Source organism: Panthera uncia, assembly GCF_023721935.1.
Source record: "Panthera uncia isolate 11264 chromosome D3 unlocalized genomic scaffold, Puncia_PCG_1.0 HiC_scaffold_8, whole genome shotgun sequence".
NCBI classification, from domain to species: Eukaryota; Metazoa; Chordata; class Mammalia; order Carnivora; family Felidae; genus Panthera; species Panthera uncia.
The window spans coordinates 78,756,908-78,778,350 of record NW_026057586.1 but is presented as its reverse complement, the minus strand read 5'-3'; the positions used below and the strand labels follow the sequence as shown (position 1 = coordinate 78,778,350).

The window sequence follows — 21,443 nt, the reverse complement described above, 5'->3', positions numbered from 1 at the left end:
GTAAATCAGGATTGTCTTGCTCTTGTGCAACCAAAACAAAAACACACAAACTATATCACCATCAATCATGAAAAATAATAAAAGAAACCTAAATCGATTCTCCTCTCATCCATCTCTCTTTAAATTTTCATGTTAAAACTGACTTGATCTCACTGACCCAGTACAAAAATAAATGTTAGAAATTCAATTTACTATCACTTTTATATTAATACATTCTTTTTTGTCTTATACACTGGAGTCCAAAATTTAAGATTTCTTTGGCAAATGGTTTTGTTGATAATGAAAAGTTTAAAAACTGCTGGTTTATCCTGTCCATTTAAAAGAATCAGGGAATATCAATCTGCTTTATTCTTACTACCAACTCTCCCATTTTCTCCCTCAGCTCAGTTAGGGACATTAGTTCAACCCTTTTCCGTTGTTTCCTGTACTGACTGCTTTAGGAGTCTCTCACCTTTAAGCTCTCCATGGCCAAGCCGCCCAAGTCTGCCGATCACAACTCTCCAGGGTAGGGATGTCATTTGGACAATACCTATGCACCACTCCCATAACTTCTGTAGTCCAATTTTACGTGCAGATACTTTACTCCTCCGTGACCTACAAAAGAAAGAAGTGGGGAAGGGGTCACCAAATGAGTCGAAGTTATCGCTTAGTAAGACAAAACTCAGAAAATTCCAAAGAACCCACCCATCACACAGCGCCTAGTCCATTTAGACAGGAAAATCAGAAAGACTTCTATCTGAGGAAAGGCACAGTATCGATTTATATGTAGCATAAACACGCAGGCTCCTCACCTGTTTGGTAAAGCAATATTTACAATACAAGTTTCTAATAATTCCCCATGGAGGTCAGTGCAGGAAGCCAAAAGCCAGCGCTGGTCATGAGACAGACAGTAGCCCACAAAGAGCACGTTGTACTTCTGGCTCGCCTCCCCAAAAGTCTCTCCCAGCTCCGTCTGCTTATCTTTAATTGGGGCCAATATAAAAGGAGGGGAGTAAAGCTGGATTGGACTGGGTCGCTGAAATCAAAATAAAAGTCAGTGTCAACATAACGCCAACTCAACTCAACATTTCCAACAAAACCCAGAACAGCACTTGAAACCAATAGGGAGTAATGACGATAGACTGCCCCCCCCAGCAGTATTATATACGTAAATAATAACAATAACGGTAAAACAGAAAACAAAGATTGTGTAAGTGACATCAGCTAGGAAACCCCAATCAGACCAATGCTTCTTTATTAAAACAAATTACTATTTTAGTAAGTAAATTAGCCCAACTTCATTAGTCATCAAGACAGCAAAAATTAAAACCACAATGAGATACCACTATATACCCACCAGAAAGTCAAATAAAAAAGAAAACACTGAGTATCGGTGAGAGTGTGGGGCAACTAGAACTTTCATACACTGATGGTGATGAATCACTTTGGAAAAGTATTTGACAATATCTGCTAAAGTCAAACACACATACTCTGTGACCCAATCAAATGGATATATATGTTTACCAAAGGAAAGGGATTAATCATAATAGCTCCAAATAAAAAATAACCTAAATACCCATCAACAGTAAAATGGAAGATAGACTGTGTTATAGTTACACAATCAGACTATCAAACAGTAAGGAAACGAAAAAACTACCACTACAAGCAACAGCATAGATTAATCTTGGCACTGAGTAAAAGAAGTCAGACACAAAAAATATATAAATTATGTGCCTCAATTTACATGAAAGTCAAAACCAGGCAAAACTCTGCTGCTTTAAGTGAGAATACTGATTACTGGTAGAATGACTAGAAGGGAACAGGCTTCTTATGTTTTGTTTCTTGTGCTTGTCACAAGCTGTATTTAGTGAAAATTCATCAAGCAGTATACTTATGCTCAGGTACTTTTTAGTGTGTAAATTATACTTGTGTGTGTGTGTGTGTGTGTGTGTGTGTGTGTGTGTATGAGTGATTTAAGAAATCAAAACATTAGCTGTTACCAGTAAGACAAACAATGCAGACAGTTAAACTGTGACAAAATTTAGTTGTCACCATTATTTATAGTTATTATACACATTTCAACAATAAACTAGAGTAGCAGTCAGCAAACTTCTATAAAGGAGAGATAGTAAATATTTTAGGCTTTATGGGTCTCTCTTCTTATGAGTATTCTTCTCTTTTTAAAAATGTAATAATCATTCTGGGGCTCCTGGATGGCTCAGTCAGTTAAGTGTCCGACTCTTGATTTCGGCTCGGTCATGATCTCATGGTTCGTGAGATTGAGCCCTGCATCAAGCCTGCTTGGGGTTCTCTCTCTCCCTCTCTCTGCCCCTTTCTCATGACCTCTCTCTCTTTCAAAAGAAATAAATAAACATTTTTTAATGTAATAATCATTCTTCTTCTTTTAATGTAATAATCATTCTTATCCAGGTCATACAAATACAGGCTACAGGCTTGACTGCAGCTACAGTCATAGTTGCTGACCCCTAAACTATATATCTAAAATAGATACAGATATAGATATATCATAAAAAATAGTTAATAATGGAATTACAGAATTTTAAAGCTAAAATAAAGACCTGAGACAGAATCTAATCCAATTCCTTCATTTTAGGGATCCAAAACACAGGCCTAGAGATATTCAATAATTTGTTCAAAGTTTCAAAGCTAATCCTATCACTGATCCATTCATTCTCCCTACACCTGGAAAGTCTACTCCTAGGTATTTACCAAGAGAATGGAAAATATCGTAAACACAGACACTTGCGCACAAATGTTCACAGCAGTGTTGTTATTCACGATAGCTAAAAAGTGGGAAAACCCAAGTGTCCATACACCAAAGAATGAATACCCAAAATGTGGTATATCCATACAGTGGAATATTATTTAACCATAAAAAGAAATAAAATACACATGCTGTAACATGGATGAACCTAGAAAACATGCTAAATGAAAGAATCAGACGTGAAAGGTTACAGACTGTATGTTCCGCTCACATACAATGTCCAGAACAGGCAACTCTGCAGAGGCAGAATGCAGGCTAGATTCTAAGTTTATAAAGAAAGGCAATACCTCGATTTCTGGAGACAAAAGAAGAAACGAGTAGAAATAAATTCATTTTTTTTAAATCCTAGAAAACACGAATGGGTGAACTAAAATAGATAAACTGCTCATGAGAATGGAAAAATTAAAACTCAAAAGAATAAACCAACCTAAACAGCCAGAGACAGAAACTGTACACGACCACAGAGTGGAGGTGGCTGTCAGCTAAGCAGCTGCTTCTGATGGGAGCAAGGGACAAGTGTGCCATTAACTATAAAGGCCTCATTGTTTCCCTAAGCTCTTACTTATCCAAGTGAGTTTTTTCAGAAAAGTTTTCATCACCAACTAAAATCAGCAGTTTTTGGTGTTTTTGAGTTTTTTTCTGGTGAAGAGGTATTTGCTGGCTTTTATTAACGGGTGATCTTTCATGCAATAAAAGTTGCGGGAACTGATTTTTGAAGGCTCTGAAAATTCTAAACATTGCCCTGTTCATCTATCTTCAGGATAAAGTGATTAGTGAAATAAAAAGAAGTGTACAACTTCTGTTTGGTGTTTTCAAGTTCCCCTAGAGGCGCCTATCTGTGGGAAGCAGGTGTAAGAAGATGGAGAGAAAAAGCACTGAGACCAGGGAGGGGAGAGCAAGCTCCTGTAAAAACATGCAGCAGAAAACGAGGGATCCCTGCAGGGTGATCGCACACGCAAACAACTGTGGTACCAGGAGAGCAAAGAGCCAGGGAAAGGAGAGAGTTAGTGATTTAACACACAGATTAGCTTCAAAAAAATAAGGAACAAGATAAACATAGGAAAAGTCGAGCATCGCTAAGTAAAAGTGGTAAGTGTGTTGCTGCCTCAGGACCTACATCAAAAAAACACCGAGAGTTCACCGGCCTCTTATCCCCCAAATTTCACAAGTGGAGAGAAGTACCTCCTCTGTTTCAAATTAGGAATCAAAGAAACCTACCACTCTTCATAAAAGCAGAAGGCCAACCAGGCAACCAACCGGCCAGGTTTGCATCTCCCGCGTCAGAGTGCTCTTTCCGAAGCTTCTGCTGTGCTACTACCTACCTCTGGGTTCTTGAGGGTCATCTCGATGCTGGCGGCAGGCCCAAATCCCGTGAGGGACTTAATGTGGATCTGTGTGGGCAGAGGGCGCCGGCACTGGCAGTACACCGAAAATGCCATGGACTTCAAGTACTGAATGTAGAAAACTTGTTCGTCCTTCATTGTCTGCAGCATGTACTGGCAAGGCACGATCTACACAAACACAAACAAAACCAGACACTGGGATCGAAAGCGCCAACAGGAAAGCTGGAGGACAAGATGGCGTGAATTCTCTGCTGAATGGGGGCAGAGAACTGTAGTTCTGAAATACATAAGGGGCGCCTGGGTGGCTCAGTTGGTGGAGCTGCGACTCTTGATCTCAGGGTTGTGAGTTTGGGACCCACTGGGTGTAGAGATAACTTAAAAACAAAATCTTAAAAACAAGATACAAGAGGGGCATCTGGATCACTCGATCGGTCAAGCGTCCAACTCTTGATCTCAGCTCAGGTCATGATCTCACGGTGTTGTGGGTTCGAGCCCCGCGTGGGGCTCTCTCTGAGCTGACTGCACGGAACCTGCTTAGGATTCACGCTCTCTCTGTCCCTCACCTGCTCGTGCTTGGTCTCTCTCAAAACAGATAAATAAACTTTAAAAAATCAATTAAGTAAAATAAAATATATAAATGCCAAACATAATATAACTCAGTCTTAATTCCTTAGATGGCATAAAATCCTCGAGTACAAAGGTACACCAACAATTGAAGAAGAGGGTGCCATCTTGTCGGTCAAGTTACAGTTACTTAGAAATTACCCTGTTCCTTCGAGGGATAAATTCTCAATTTATTGTTGTCATGCTCCAAAATTTTACAATTTGCTTTTTAATGTAGTTCTCCTTTTTCTCATATACACACATAGTGTGCATCGTATCTTCGGGATTATTATCTAAGCATCAGAGACACAAACTTCACAACAATGAAAAACAATCCATCTGTTCTGGTAACTAATTTCGATATTTTAATTCTGTTAGGATGGCTTTAGTGAAAGTGACAGTAAAACAAAACCCAAACACCCAAGGCATCATTTTTCACCTATTATCAAAATCCTATACAATTACTGCACTATACAGCTGGCAAGGCTGTAGTGAAAGAGGCATGCTCACTCAGTGCTAAAGGGAATGCAAGTAAGTGTAACTTTCTTGGAAAGGAATCCGGCATTATTTACAGGAATCTATAGGTCTAAGAATCCACCTTAAGAAATGACCCAAACTGTGAAAAAGAGATTACACAGAAAGATGTTTGTTATAGCTTTGTTTATAATAGTGAAAGATAGAAACAAATTAAATATCTAACTGTATGGTAATAAATATGGAGAATATGCAGTCATTACAAACGCTGCTTGGGAGAATTTTCAGTAACATAGAAAAGTATTCAGGAATAATGTTAAGTATAAAAGGACTAAAAATAATACTAAAAGTATGTTCTCAATTCTATAAACTGACATACACACAAAAAAGCTAAAAATACACCAAAATGGTGACGGTGGCTTAATCTAAAGGTAGAATTATGAACATCTTTTCCTTTACAGCTTTGTGTACTTCCAATGAAAAAGAAATCACAGACCTGTATTTACTTTCATAAAAACAACAACAAAAGCTAAAAATAAAGTTGCAGGCAGTTACCTGGAGAATGAAAGAATTTCTCATATGTTCGGGCAAATTATCCAGCATCTCCGTGTAGCAGCGCATCAAACTCAACAGCCAAAAGTTTCCGGAAGTGGAGTCTTCGTCTGCAGTGTAGGTGAAGGGGTCCACCATGTAAATGACCACAGCTGGAGGATAGGCTTGGCTGTCTGCAGAGTCGGGTTCAGTGGGAATTCCTATTCTTTCCCTTTCTGTGACACTGCGGAGAGAGTCACTTATGAGATGCACAAATAGATAGAAATTACACAAAATACATCAATTCCCGAGGACACTGACCCCCTGGACAATGATTACAGATCGAACGTAGCATTGGTACGTTTCGTATTATCCAAACGAAGGCAAACCAAGCCCGTTAGCACCAAGAGAGATGGGAAAGGACAATATACCACTCCTTTAAATGGGAGATCTCTTTTTCGACTCCTTCTTTTCCTTGGGGCTACATTCTAAAAAGATGTTTTATACCACTATTAATGTGAGTGGTAACAGCTTACTAATACTATATCATGTTCACATGATAATAACAGGAGTATTAACAGTACCAGCTTCCTATGAAGCTAATAAGCTTAATAACAGTAAGTTCACACGGAGTCTTGGATTTCTTAACACTGGAGCCACAGACTGACAGTCATAAGTTCCCTTTGGGAAGGAGGGAAATAGGGCGCTTCACGAGCCTTAGAGATGCAGGAGGTGAGGAGGGGCGTGGGGTGCGGAAGAGCAGGGACGGGGTCCAAGCCGAAGCCACACACCATCCACCGGCGAGCAGCGTACCTTTCTTGTCCATCCTGTGAGGGCTGAGAGGAGCTCTGCCCGGGCTCCGGGTCTCCGCCACAGCCTGCGCTCCCTTGCGTTCTGTCTGCAGAACCGGCCCCGCTGCCGGGGTTCTGCCCTCCGACGCTAGCACTGAATCCCGAAGAAGAGGTAGTGCTGATCTGGTTAACAACGGGGGCGGGGGCGGGGGCGGGGGCGGAGACCGGCGGCACAGAGGACCCGGAGGCCGAGCTGCCTGCCGCGGGGTTCCCGGAACTGCTGCTGGAGGTGGGGTTGAACGCACTGCCGGCTGAGGGCGCTGCCGATCCTGAATTTGAAGCTAGAGGCCCAGCGTTCCCGGGGGTAGCTTGTCCCTGTGCTGCTGCTGGTGGAGACTGGTACTTAGGTGGTATCAGCAGGCTGCCATCGAGCTGCAGAGTGGCTAGATAAGGTGCTGAAAGAGTACACGCAGAGAGGGGACGTCAGCGACACTCCGCGGCGTCAGACCCAATCACGGTTTCAGAAAATTGCGTTTTCAGGCTGTGACGCTCTATGACACCCAAGATGCTATCTCCACGCTGGAGCACAGGCTCATATACTCTGCAAACGTGGAGCTGAACACGGGGCTACGTGTGACAGTTCTGGTGAAGAGGCTTATTTGAAAACAAAGAGAAAATTAACCACTGGTAAAATTTTCCTTTCGGACTGAATCTGCCTTCACCGCAAGCCGCGAGGCCGGGGTCTCTTCTGGAGCCATCACGGCGTATACCACGCTCCTATGCGCAGCGGGTTTAGAAGCTTCCAAGACTCTCTTGGGAGTGCGGGTTTAACTTAAGCAGTTAATACCAAGTCCTGCCGCTAAGTTTTCAACATGTGGAGTAAATTAGATATGACTTCTTTAGGCAACTTTAAATTGCTTTTAAAGAATGTTGTGCACGTAAAAATGAGCATTTAACGACCCAGAACGCAGAAATTAGACCTAAACAAATACGGTAATGGAACACCAACATTACCTGAGATAAAAGCAGCAGAACGCTGCTTCCCAAAGGGTGGCAATCTGCTATTTTACTTCTCAGATTCTACTTTGCCAAACAAATTCCCATTTACCTAGGTGATGGCGGCAAACTTGCGCATAAAGTTTGAGTCTGGAATGATTGTCATTCTCCTCGCTGCTCCACGGCTGGTTAAACCACTCGCTCACAAGCTCATCCGTCAGCTTCTGTGCCACAGTCTTTCCCACGCGCATGATCCCATCTCGTAGCACTTTGCAGATGGGCTTGTGCTGCCCAAGCCGACACATCTACACCACAAACAAGACCGTCACTTACAACAGGAACCACGCCTGTGCTCGGGGAGGGCGGGGAGGGCGGGGAGGGCGGGGGGGGGGGGGGGGGGGAGGGGGGGGCGGGGGGGGGGCAACATTCTCTACCACACACGCGGAAGTACCTCGCGTTTTCTTTTCGCATTAACACAAGCACCCAAACCCACGTTCTGAGCTGGTCCTTTCTGCTCGTTAGAATGTGTGCTGAAACTCCTATCTGCCTCTCCAAAACCTGGACTGGCCCCTCTCAAGAAAAATAAATGTTTCTTCACCCAGCCAGTTCCTCCCGCACAAGGGAAGGTCGCTGAGTACTACCTGATTGCTAATGGTCAAATAAAGAATTAACCAGATTCCTGCCTACTAAGGCTGACTGAGACATATGTCCGCTAAAACCTCTTAAGTAATCCCGACTCATAATGTTTTCCCATAAGATAACATTAACATTTTATGGGCCATCTGTTACACTGTTACAGACATTTGGAGATCACCAAGAGCAGAGGCCACTGAAGCAGGGGATATGCTGATCACTTTTTAAAAGTAAATAGTTGTTTTAAGCACAATGAGATTCTGTTGTTAGTCTCTAGCACACTAAATGGACACTTGCAGCAAGAATTAATACAACACACCTGCGAAAAGTAAGCTACTTAACTATCTATTCAACAACAGGAGAGCCCATATCATCCCTTATTACAGCTGATAACTGAAGGCCTAACTCAGGCCCTACAAAATCCTCTAGCATACACCCTCGTAACCAGGGACACACTACAACCAAACGAGCAGTCCTAATAAAGCCATTGGGATCTAAAAAGATCCCGCGATCCTTTTATGTTTTGTAACTTCTGTTGAAGGCTTCGTTCAAGAGAAGGGCCGTGCTTTAAAAAAAAAATTGCTTACACAAGTTTTCTGTGTTACGGTCCTTATGATTTAATATTATTACACATCCACGGACCAGGCACTGTGTAGAAATTACTAGATCTGAGGGTTTCCTCCAGGGGCTTAACTGATGCCATCACCTCAGACATTACCATCTCCTCACTTCTTTGTAGCAAGACATAAGTTCACCATTTCATGTACACCCATCCATTTCTAAATAGCGAATGTTCTGTTATGACATATTTTTGAAATTCAACTTGGCATCATATTTAACAAACACCCTTGTAATGTTTATACTATGCCTGTCACAGCTCTTCAAAAATACTAATTTCATTTAATCTTGCCAAAAATAAAGATATTAGAAGTATAAGGTACAAAGAATTTAGTGTACGTATACTCTGGCTGAAAAAAATGTGGAACTTACTCTTCAAGATACACATGATCCTAATTTTTCAAAAGCAATAGTATTTCATGTAATAAATATACAAAATTATCTACCTGGCTTTTAAATTATTATGGTTATTATTAACCTGTATCAAAATTTTAGTATTAAGATGAACGTAGTGTTTAAATACATAACACACAACAGGGACATGATTCATTAAACTCGTCTTTTGACACAGAAATCTTCAAGCTAAACATTTTCATACTGTTTTCAGGAACACCCCCCACCCCCCCAGCCCTGCCCACAAAGAGATGTGCTTTCTTTTTGTAAAGGCCATCTTGTGAACAGCCAGAACACCCGCCCCTGGTAAGCAACACTCTTAAACTCAAGCACATAAATCAGGAAAAAACAGCTGACAGAATTGTACATGGTGTGGTAAGGCCAGTAGAGCAAAGTCTTCTAAATCTAACAAAATGTACAGCAAAGATGGGAAAAGCAATTTACTTCCGGGAAAACTTGCCAACTTAATTCTCTCCTCCATCCTCCAACTATCTGCAAATTTCCTTTGAGATCTCCTTTGAAGATACTTGCTCTTTAAAACTCAGCCACAGCTAGAAACAATCTGAGGACTCATGTCCCAAAAGCGATTTTCGGGTCGTGCTCACCTCATATACAGCGCTCAAGTCCCTGAAGAAAGTTTTGGCTCCTTCGAGCAAGGCCTCGTTTTCTGGACACACCACAATATAGGCAACATCCCGGTGGCCCCCGTATGGGTCCAACAGCAGCCTCTCCCAAAATGGCAAGGAGAACGGCGAGATGGTGAGGAAGTCCTTGTCATAGCCTACCAGCAGGGTGGGGATGGGCAACGGCTCAGGAGATTCTTCGGAACCTGTAACGACAGTGCAGTTCAGGAGGGTGCTTCCCACAGCCGGGACACCTTGGAAGGTCCCCGCTGCGTTAGCATTAGTTCTGGCATCAGAAGTTTCCCTGCAGGTTCACAGTGTAACTCTCAACAGTATTCTTCAAATCCTCTAATTATATGGCTCCTGATGAAGGACCTTACTTAAATGAGTCAGAACATGCTTACAGAGGTTCGAGAAGATCAGAGGGCAAACTAGAACAAGCTAAAGTTAGTTTTCCAAGCAGCACTACATCGTTTCCTTTAAGCATGATAATCCCGGCTCTGAAGAAGTTGACAGAACTAATTCAGAAGTTCATCCAGATGAAAATACAATGAGGATCAGGAAGATGAGGAAAATCTAATGGATACTCTACTTAAGGATCATTTTCCTCATTGACCTTGTTTCTGCCAAGGATGCTAAGAAAACGTAACTCCAAACTGACTTTAGGAAAGAAAAGAGATTATAAAGCATAACAGTCGTGAAAAGAAAGATGCTATTTTGTCAGTGAGGCGAGGACTTGGCAGTGACTAAAGCTGGTTTCTACGGCAACAACCTATGAAGGAACTGAAAGAGGGAAGAGGTTCTACCGTAGGTCCCCCGTCCTGCCATCTTGTGGAACTGCTGCCAGGTTAGCGGTCCCTGCACATGCTGGATGTTCTCCCAGGTCCTGCCCGTGCGCTTCTTCTGGATGGCGTCTTGGAGAAAGGGCTGCAGAGACAACAGCATTCGGACCACATCTTGGGAGGAGAGCATACTGATGTCCAGCACTGGAAGAGAAGGGACACGGAAAGGAACAGAAATCGTAAGGGGGGATCGACACTGTCCTCTCTTTCCTGCCCTAATTCTGGACCGGAGTTACGGCCCATGACAAAGATAACACTGGTGGCACGTTCTATTTTTACTAGATTCTAAAATGCTAGACTTACCTGGCAACAGTAAAGGTATTTTATTATTATAAAGTAATTTATAATTTATTATTGGAAATAATAAAAGGAGAAGTACGTTACTCTATATTCAAGAGGCTAACTGTAGAACTGCTTTGAAGTAAAAAGATGGATAGACCTGCTCTTTCAAATCATATGAACCCGTTTCCAAGGTTACATAAGAAACCCTGTAAAAGTTTCTCAATTATCGTATTACTTTTATTTACAAACACTGATGTTCTGGATGTGTTAAGTGGGGGGGGAAAAACCTACACAGAAGCTTTTAAAAAACTGTTAAAAATGCTCCTACTGTAAAACATTTTCACAAAACACTGAGTGCACAAAAGAGAACGGCGACCTTGCACGCAGGCAGAGGCACAGGGCACCATGGCGAAGGCAACGCCAGGACGAGAGGCCATCCACCCAGAGGAGGGTGGGACTCAGGGCTTCAGAACAAACATTCTTCCTACTAGGAGGAGGGGCTCTTAACAGAGAATCTGAGAAACCTCTCAAACTCTATGCAAAACCCTGCACGCACGTACAAATGCGTACTCTTTCCCAGGGAGGAACGTCCATCACGCTCATCGAATTCTCAGAAAGATCCGATGAAAGAGCTCATCAAGTTTGAGGTGACCAGCTATGAACCCACACGGCTGCATACCTAAAGACCTTCCCTTACTCTTCCTTTTCTAGCTGACTAGGAAAGGGACACGGTTGGAAATCTAAGATTTACCTACCCACTAAATCTGAAACACAGGGTGCTTAAGACATTTTGAGGTGTATCTCCTAAATCAAACACAAGTGGCAAACCTAAATTTCCAACACCTCCCGAAAGAGCCGGGAGGCCCGGCGAGTGTGGGCTCGGAGCCACGTTCCTGCACAGACAGCCCTGCCGGAGCGGTCGGACAGCCGCCCCCTTCCCCCGGTTCTGCTCGCTCTCTCCTCACTTGGCTCTGCTGCTTGCCTGACAACGGAGCGATGGCCATCGCCTTCATCTTCGAGCCTGTGCTGCCTTTTCTCCTTATAGTAAAGAAAAAAGTACTTCTTGTACCCACAGCTCTATCAAAAGTTGGAAAAAGACAGACCGAGAGAACCACACGTTAGAGAAAAATAAAAGCAGACGCACTTCCGTGGGGCTATTCCTGTGCACACGGAACAGGAAGTGTGCCGTGCGAGACAATCGAGGGCGCTGCTGTCTGCAGACCCGGCTGCCGCACCGTTCACTTCCATCAGCTGTCGGGTACTCTCCAGCTTCTGACTTTGAAGCCCACACCTCCCCGCAACAAAATCTGCTATTTTTCATATCCAAAGATGACAGTACTGATCCACCCACAGAATGCTTTTCTGTCTGAAGGCTACTGTCTAGTAAAAGGAACCACCCAAGATAATCACCCACATTTCTGTAGGGGAAAGACTGCACTTTCTTTAATTCATAAATTCATCCCACAGACATTAATTAAAGGCCTGCTAAGTATAAGGCACTGTGCTCAAACCTGAGCAGTTACAGAAGTGAGTGTCATCCTTGAATACTTCCTTAGGAGTCTCCACCTACCAAGAAGCCTCCTTGCTTGGCTACTCCGAAAATGCCTATCACCCCTACTCTGCTGAGCTCTATCCTCGAGCCATAGTTCTTTTCCCGATTTCAAACTATATTTAAGAAGATTATACAGCCTTCTCTCCTACAAGGCTCAGAGCTGCTCAGGACAGGGTCCATGTTCCGTTCACGTAACCGACTGCTCGGGCCTGGCCGCTCCCACCTCTCTCCAGAGCAGCCCTCACCGTGGTCAGAAGACGGGTTTAATCCTCACCTTAAAAGCTCAGCTGTGCTTTAATGCTTATTGACCACTCTACTCTTTCTTGAACTCGGTTACACCAAAGAATTCAGTAAAGCTCTGTCCCAAGCCCTCTTGCGGTTCTAGTCTTGTCCGCCTCCTCAGTGCTCCTGACTTGAGTTCCGATCTACAAGCCAACCACTCCCTTCCCCCTGAGCTGCAGGCCTGTCAAATCCCAAGTGTCTACTTGAAACCTCTAGCTGGGTATCTCAGAAGGGATCTTTAAAATCACCAAAACTCAATTTAGGGGCTTTCTCCCCAGACAGGGTCTTCCTCGAGTACACCTAGCTTTGAACGAGGTCACTGTGGGTCCAGGTATATGCATCACAAATCCGGGTGTCTTCCTTAACATCCCGTTCTCCCCAAGCCCCAAAATCCAACCCACTACCAAATCCTGCAGTCCTACCACTTCCTCAACGTCTTTTGAATGCTTCCACTTCTCTTCCATCTCCTTTGCTAAGACACGAAACCAAACTATTATTTATTTGAGCCACTACATTAAACCTGTAGTCTCTCCACCGTTCCTGTCATTTCCAAATCCACAGCCTGCACCGAAGTCAGAGTATTTGTTTCTCTGTTTTATTTTAAAATTAATTATTATTATTATTTTTGAGAGAGAGAGAGAGAGAGAGAGAGAGGGAGAGAGAGAGAGGGAGGAAGGGAGAGGGAGAGGGAACACGTGAGCAGGGGAGGGGCAGAGAGAGACGGAAACAGAATCTGAAGCAGGCTCCAGGCTGTCAGCACAGAGCCCAATGCAGGGCTCGAACTCGTGAACCATGAGATCGTGACCTGAGCCAAAGTCAGGTGCTTAACCAACTGAGCCACCCAGGCACCCCTGAGAGTATCTGTTCCTTAACTGCACAAATCTGATGGCAATGCCTCTTCATAAACCCATCAATGACCTGTTAGGGCTCTTGGGATAAAGCCCCCAGCCCCAGCAGGTCTCAAAAGGTTCTTGTAAATCTAGCCAACTGGAAGCTGGCTTCAGTTTTCTGAAAGCCCCAAGCTCTACATAATTCTGGGCCTTCACTCTTGCTCCTTCTACCTGGGACACAATTCCTTGCTCTCCACTCTCTTTATCCAATTAATCAGTACTGAGATCTCTAACATTAGTACTTCTTCAAGGAGGTCTTCCCTGACCCCAGTCTAGGGACGCTCTCCTTATCCCATGCTTTCATCGCTTATGATGGTTTCTAATAATATGCTAATTCGTGTAATTACTCGATTAACGTACATCTTCCAGAATAGATCAGAAAGTCCCTCCGAGAGGTACCTTGTCTCTTTCGGTCATTTTATCCCCCAGGATGCATCACGGAATAGCGAATGAATAAAGGAAGCGAATGGCAAGTTCCGTGGCCCACTTCGAGCTCATCGTCACAGATATTTGTCAACTGGAGCTTTTAACAACAGAAGAGCCAGTGACATGCCTCGGGAACCACAACGCAAAGTAAACCGTGATCACTGGTGTAAGATACAAAGCACTGGAAAACCAGAGGGAGGAAAAAGTGCTCTGTAAATGGGCAGAAGGCTTCATGGAGAAAGGACCATGGAAAACCGGTCTAGAAGAATGGTGGATGTAAACATGAAAGGGGGTACAAACTAGTATCCCGTATAGTCTCGACAACTCTGACACTTAGCAGCCACCGGTTTCAGTACCAGTGGCCCATAGGAATTAACACGATAGGAAGTTTTCACAAAATAATTCCTCTGCTCAAAAGGTGTTTCCATATGAAACATTTCTCCAGTCCTTAAATTTAGGATAATTATCAACAGGGCTCTCACTTTAGTTCTTCTGAAGAAGTGAAATTTGAGATTTGTCCTATAACAAACAAAGCTTATAATTTACCACCATACGAAGAAAATCTGCAAAGTAAGTGTGCGTTCTGGAAAACCTACCATTGCTGTGAGGCCACGAGTGCACAGTGGCACTTCTCACCAGCGCTTCGTCTACTTTTCCACCCGTGGGATTGTCCACATACTGTCGGCCCTGCTCCAAGGCATTAAAGCATTCCGTCCAATAATCATTATTATCTGCCTGCACCCGGTCGTAACTCCAGCTCACACAGGGAAGAGTCTGGCGACTGTTGGAGGAAATGTAGTCCAAGAAACTCAGTGAAGCAAAAGGTTGTGTATGCTGATTCTGGAGGAGGAGGAGGAGGCTTATAGGTGGCTCCTGGGACTTTCTGGCTCCCTCCACCTGAGGAAGGAAGGTAGTCTGACACATCATTAAGCGCCTCTCCGCGGCCTGACCAATATCAGAATTCTTCCCAAAGATATCCAACTCATCTTCCAGGAAGAGTCCCGAATTGTAGCCAAGTTTGCGATTCATAATCGCACTAAACCCACAGGTACAGCGATACTGGTCCTCGTTGGAAGAATCGGGGATGTAAAGCCCAACATCTGCCCCTTTGATGTTCATGTTGCAGGCACAGATGCAACAGCTGTCAAAGTTTCTGTCTTTAAAGATATTCATCACGGAATCTGAGAGGATCAGGGTGACGTAGAGACTGTGGGCTTCGGGAATCGGCTGCATGGTGGCAGGCTCCACAGAGTTAAGGGGCCGCGTGGTGGAAGGAGTAGAGGCAGGTGAGCCCTGATCGGTGCTGTCGTATTTAACCGACCCTTGACCACTGGCAGTGCCCCCTCCTCTGGGAGTTCTTGGGGTCCTGGGGGTTCGTGGTGTGGGGACAGAGAAGCGAGGGGTTGCTGGAGATGGCAAAACTCCTGCCCCGCTGTTGCTGGCTGGGGCAGCGCTGTTCAACGTCACCGGCGTGTTCATCTGGGGCGTATTCAGGTAGTCTGGGTCTGCTAGGCTCCCGACACTAGGCACGTTGCTGCAACAGAGAATGCCGAATGAGAACGCGCGCTCGTCACAGACTGCCAGGGTTCTCACGGTCACCCCGCCCGCCCGCCCGCCCGCACGCCGCAGCCTTCACGCATGCCATCCCTGGGTATATTCCAGTGTTTCTTAAAAAAAATCAAAGCACCCAAAAAAGCCAGTGAAGTGGATGGGAAAGCAAGCAGCAAGGCATGAAGAGCAATACACCACAGCATCTTCCTTCTGCTTATTCCACATCTGCGCAATCTTCATGTTAATCTTTCAAAGGAACTTCCCTGATTTTAGAAGAAAACGTGGTGCTGAGTCTGGTCAAGGTAGTTTTGAAAAACCGTAACTACTACGTGAAACTGTAGCACATGAGTTCAGATGCTAAATCAGCTAGAAGGCCATAGGATAAAATCTGGATCTAACTGGCAATTACATTTCTGTCATTTATTGAAATCGAAAGTCTGCCACCGTACTTGCTCTCTAAGGCGATGATCCATATATGATTCTAAGTCAGACACACATGAAAATGTGCTATTCTTCTATTTTCAAAATACAGGCCTATCTAGGCCTGTGTTTTTATAATAATGAGTCACCATGAGGGAATCCAGTTGTAGGAAAGCCACTGGCCAGTGCTCCACTACAATTAATACAAATATCACGTGTGTAGCTAGGAGGCCTTAGTACTCGTTACATGAGTTACAGGCACACATCCTATATTGCAGCTTCCACACTTCTTCTAGATTCCTGTGGAGTGGTAGGCAATTTTAGTTCATTTTTAATTTTTCAATATGCTATGCATTACTGATAGCACAATTTGTTTCAGTTCCCAGAGACTGATAGCACCGTGTTACCTATTTTTCCATAAGCAATGACTTCTTCTTGGAATAGCCACATAGAGCACAAAACAGTGCCTGCAATGTTCTGCTGTTTTTTTATTCCAAAAAGTTTTCTGATATACACTCTTAGATGTACATGTAAAACAGCACGAGACCATTCTGTCCAATTAGAAGGTATCAAAAGAACACAGATTTCATTTGATACTTATTATTCTTTTGAAATCTATTAATACTGAGCTTAAACTCATGTTCTTCCAATAAACTACATGTTCATTCACTTACAATTTGAAAGAAGAATGTCACAAAGCAATGGCTCTTCAAATAAATTCTTGTGATTTTTAATTAGCTATGCCTCAACTACCAGCCTAAAAAAATCTACACCAAGCACTATAAGGAAATTGTAAATCTGAGGCACAGTGGTATCTCTGAGAACAGATAAAAAATGACCCAGAAACCTTGATTAGCAATCACTGCTGTCTCAGAGACCAAAATAATAAGTGCGTAATAAAGATCTTTACCCTAATTGGACTCCTTTCACATTTTCCTGTTTGACAAAACCCTATGAATTACTATGCAGTTCAGATCAGAAAAGGAACTATGGCTCCTAACGCAAAACCCAAATAATGGAATTGCTCCCTAGGTGGTAAGAATGGTTTAGCTTGCACAGTAACCTGATTTTTCCCCATTCGATGAAAATGAGTCGAGGACCAACACCATGCTAGACGCCAGGTATTCAACAGTAAAAAGGCAGAAGAAGAGTCAGCTCACAGCCAGTAAGACAGGTGTCAAGCAAGGAAGCACCAGCGTGCTGAGTGTGGCAAAGGGGTGGCCAGGGTGAGGGAGGCCCCAGCAGAAGGAATTCACACAGTCTAGAACTTTGCTGGCCAATAAGGCTGCCGCTAGCCCTACGTGCTAAAGTTTAGGTCCACTTAGATAAAACCAAACATTCAGTCTTGGTCTCAACTGGCCACATTTCAAGAGGCACACAGCTACGACACCGGGCACGGGCGGCCATACTGGAAGGTGTGCTGATACTTCGTCGAACGAAGTTCCTAACAGTGCCAGCCAAGGATACCAAGGATCTTTGGGGTGGCTACTGACAAACTGAACAGAATAAGCAGTGATCTAAATCACTGATTTTTTAGCCGACCGTACAGCGACGGGTTGCGTTTCACGTTTTTGAGGAGCCTCTGTGTGTAGGAGATGAAACTGTCCACCGGGTCCCTGGAGCTGCTGCACTGCTGAGAAGGCCAGTGGGCTCCCCTGTACTGCACCAGAGGCCCTATTTAAATAAGACCGAGTCCAGCCGGAGCACGGCAGCAGGAGACCCGCCAGGGGGGGTCACCACCAGGGTCCTTTCGAGCACGCTCTTTCACACTGCTGGTGAGCTGTCATTGCCACAATACTTCCCCAACCATTAGTTGCCGGAGCCTTTCGAAGATCTTGTGTGGGAAGGAGGGCAGGATTATACCATTTTAAAGTAGGGGAGACTCCGATCAGATGGTCACTTAAGGTCACAGACAGGAGGAAACAAAAAAGGAAGGAGCAGGAATGGAGTCCTACGTCAGCACAGCGGTACCTTCCCAAGTCTGGGTGGGTTCTTTTATCCCACACCTGCGTCGCGGTTTTTCAATCCCCTACTGACTTCACATACGTGAGCATAAAGCCCGTTTGGGACACTAACGTTGGTTTCATCAAGATGGTTTTATCTGATGTCACAAATGGAGCCCGCAGACTGGATCTGGAATTTGTCTTCTTGTCTTACTGGTTCCTAAAATGTAACTCTGAACTAATTAGCAACGTTTGTAAAAAGGAAATGTATATAAACATGCAGATCTCCAGGCTCCCACATCCTTGTGTGAACTATGTGCTGTCACCGCACAGCAAACAGTCACTTCAAAAGAGGCCTTCTCTCAGCGGGTCCATCACGGACCCTGCCCGTTCCTGCCATCCTGCTAGGGGACACTGACCACTGGTGCTGTCAAGTCGTTTGCTTTCCCCAGTCCATGTTGTCCGTACATTGCTTGCCTGGTCCTGACAGAAATTTGAGTTTGTGGCCTTCTATTTTATAGCATGTATTTTATTAAGAAATTATGAATCATAGGGGAAACGGACTCTGCGTTGTTGATGTAAGTACTGTTTTTTGACAGAGTGAAAAGTGCCCAAGCTACCGGAAACCCAGCCTCTTCCTTCCTCTTCTCCTACCACCTCTGTTGCTGCTTTCTTATGACGTGGGGTCAGCATCAGAGAAAGTCTCCATGTTATCACTTCATTTTAAAGTGCCTTCAGTAAACACACTTGGAGTGATCAAGTCACAAACCAAGTACTTACCAATACTACCCCCAAATGGTAGTATTTTTAAAGAAGTAATATATCCTAAGCTCCAATCTAGCGTTTGATTCGTGGTAGACAGTGATTTGACATGGAATGAGCACGAACACCGTGGTTCTCTATACAAATAACCTTAATTTATCTGTGTACATGAAATTTAGTTTAGAAGACATGTACACTTTCGATACAAAATAATGTGCGCAAAAACACGAATGGCCAAGAAAGGAAAGTTTTAAATGGTATGTGATGTCATCATTGTAGATAAATGTTTAGTTAAGCTCAAAACCCGTTCACATGGCCAGTAGCTCGATGCAGATCCCGGCACGTACTTGTAACCGTCTCTACTGAAAATGGCTGCAGGCGGCATGGGCAGCTGTTCAATTTTAGGAGGCACCGCCCACGAAGGCCGAAACAGACAGGCATCAGGTATCTTCAGAGGTAGCAGGCACTGGCTCGGCAACATCTTCAGTGGAGCAAACATGGAGGAACCCACGAAAGGTTGAAAAGTTGGAACTTTGTGCACGTATGAAAAGTCCTGTGACAACAAGAGGGGGCCAGTGATAATGTCGGTGAACGACTCAGGACACCACAACAGCAACCACAATCACTGGAATTCAGCATTTCTCTCATTTCGTCAGCAGAACATGCTAATGCCAAAATTATAAGTTGATCAAGACACTATAATTTATATAGAAAACAATGTACCTCACGATCCACTGCGAGGATTCTTAGGAACTTAGGTATGTATGGCATATAGATAATACTATCTTGAAGATGCATATGAATCTGCTTAAAAACTGCCCTGCCCTGCCCTGCCCTGGTAAGATTAATATACTGGCAATTACCTTTACTTCCTCTGGCTTGGGACTTCCTAATCCATCTTCTACTTCCATTTTGAATTCAGTGAGCTGTGTTGAAACCATACTGACCATAGGGCTCTCCATCATGCCTAATGCTGTCACTGTCTCTGAACTGATTCCATCTTTATAATTCATCACAGGAGAAAATGCAGGGTGCTGTTCCAAAGAAGGAGGGGTGGGAAACATCCTTTGCAAGTCTGCAACTGCTAAGGAAGGAAGGAAGGAAGGGAGGGAGGGAGGGAGGGAGGGAGGGAGGGAGGGAGGGAGGGAGAGAAAAGAAAAAACAGTAATATTTTAACAGGCAGGACTTCTAAAATACCCCAGTTCATAGGCAGGCACCCTACTTGCATCAGAAATAATGCTAATTGAATGGTTGTATCAGTTACACCATAGAATATTAATAACGGAAGTTTCTAAGAATAAGGTCATCACCAGAAAACTATCCTTTCTGGAACTTTACCACTATCCCCCTGATGCTTTATGATTTGATTTCACGTTAATTAAGTGGACAAAGTCTACATAACATACATTTTTCTTCTAACAAATGATTGCCTGGAAAGCATAAGGAGAGGAAATAAGTAGAAGCTGAAAGAAATTTGACGGAATAACTTTATTAAAAGTTCTATCTCTGCTTACGAATATGTATGAAATATTTCAGAATTATATAAAAATGTCATCTAGCAAATTTTACATGGAAAATCCATCAGGCACTTATACTACAAAAAATAAAAATTTAGAGCTGGAAGGGTGGTTTAGATGTAGTAAAATTACTTAGCTAGTTTGAAAAATCCACCACACTCACTGCTCTTTGGGGAAATGGTTCCACAATCTCTTTCCATATTGACATTAAAATGAAACTTCACAGTTAGGTTTAATAATCCTACTTAGACTCAAAAGATTTATTAAAAATCAACTGGTAAAAAAAAAGTATATTTTAAGAAATACTTAGAGAACAGTGACTCTCAATCCTTTTTTTAAAAAGCATCTTCATATACCTGAGGTTGGCCACCATCATGAACAGTGGCTCATTAAGGCAATGACTGACTCTTCAAAGCTGAGGCGAATATAATGCAATGCCAGTTGTGGTTGTGAGATTTGGCCACTAGGGGGTGTCCTGTACAGCAAATTTATTTACAAATTTGGAGCCATGAATTTAAATCACTGTTTTGGAAAGTTATCTGATGTCCCAATTTCCCATCACATTGCTCTTTCTAGCAACGTCAACATTGACAAGACTTTTTAAAAAACTTTTTAAGTTTATTTATTTATTGAGAGAGAGAGAGAGAGACAGAGAAAGCAGGGGAGGTGCAGAGAGAAAAAGAGAGAGAGAATCTCAAGCAGGCGCCACACTGTCAAGGGCAGAGCCTGACGTGGGGCTTGAACTCACGAACTGTGAGGTCATGACCTGAGCCGAAACCAAGAGTAGGACGTTTAACCAACGGAGCCCCCCAGGTGCCCAAGTAGCTTCAACATGTGAAGAGGCAAACGGTAACCACTGGACAGACTAAGAGAGGACTTCTGAAGTAACTGCATCGTGCTCTGCCCCGCGCTAGAGAGTCTGAGGCAGAGCCGCATGGCGGCAGCACTGGGAACGCTTCCGCAGTCCAGGCGCTCACAGCTCAGCACCGCTATGGTCAGGTCAGGTCGCCTCCGCCCTCAGGGCCTCCGATCCTTCACCTGCTTGGCTGGACTAAATGTGTGACTCTCACCAGGCTTGCCGGCTTTCCTCTGTTTGTGGAGGGCGGGGGCGGGGGGGAAGCCTCTGCCACGTGGAGGCAGAAGAATGGTGAGAACGTCTGTACCAGATGATCTTTACCATGTTTCCCAGTTAAACAACTATATAATC

General features: G+C 43.8%; 1 protein-coding gene across 5 annotated transcripts in view; it reads right to left on the bottom strand.

The window, feature by feature from the left end:
* MED13L (mediator complex subunit 13L) overlaps positions 1 to 21,443 on the bottom strand; it is a 304,813-nt gene that overhangs the window by 14,554 nt on the left and 268,816 nt on the right. For 4 of the 5 annotated variants that reach the window (XM_049619895.1, XM_049619899.1, XM_049619897.1 and 1 more), the window contains 11 exons: positions 19,583 to 19,803; positions 19,067 to 19,272; positions 14,640 to 15,577; positions 10,576 to 10,755; positions 9,752 to 9,975; positions 7,615 to 7,807; positions 6,529 to 6,961; positions 5,740 to 5,959; positions 4,087 to 4,275; positions 792 to 1,015; positions 452 to 594 (listed from right to left, as the gene is read on the bottom strand). In XM_049619895.1, coding sequence (XP_049475852.1) covers positions 452 to 594; positions 792 to 1,015; positions 4,087 to 4,275; positions 5,740 to 5,959; positions 6,529 to 6,961; positions 7,615 to 7,807; positions 9,752 to 9,975; positions 10,576 to 10,755; positions 14,640 to 15,577; positions 19,067 to 19,272; positions 19,583 to 19,803 — 3,171 coding nt within the window. The remainder of the gene's footprint in view (positions 1 to 451; positions 595 to 791; positions 1,016 to 4,086; positions 4,276 to 5,739; positions 5,960 to 6,528; positions 6,962 to 7,614; positions 7,808 to 9,751; positions 9,976 to 10,575; positions 10,756 to 14,639; positions 15,578 to 19,066; positions 19,273 to 19,582; positions 19,804 to 21,443) is intronic. The other variant, XM_049619896.1, reaches the window with a different exon arrangement.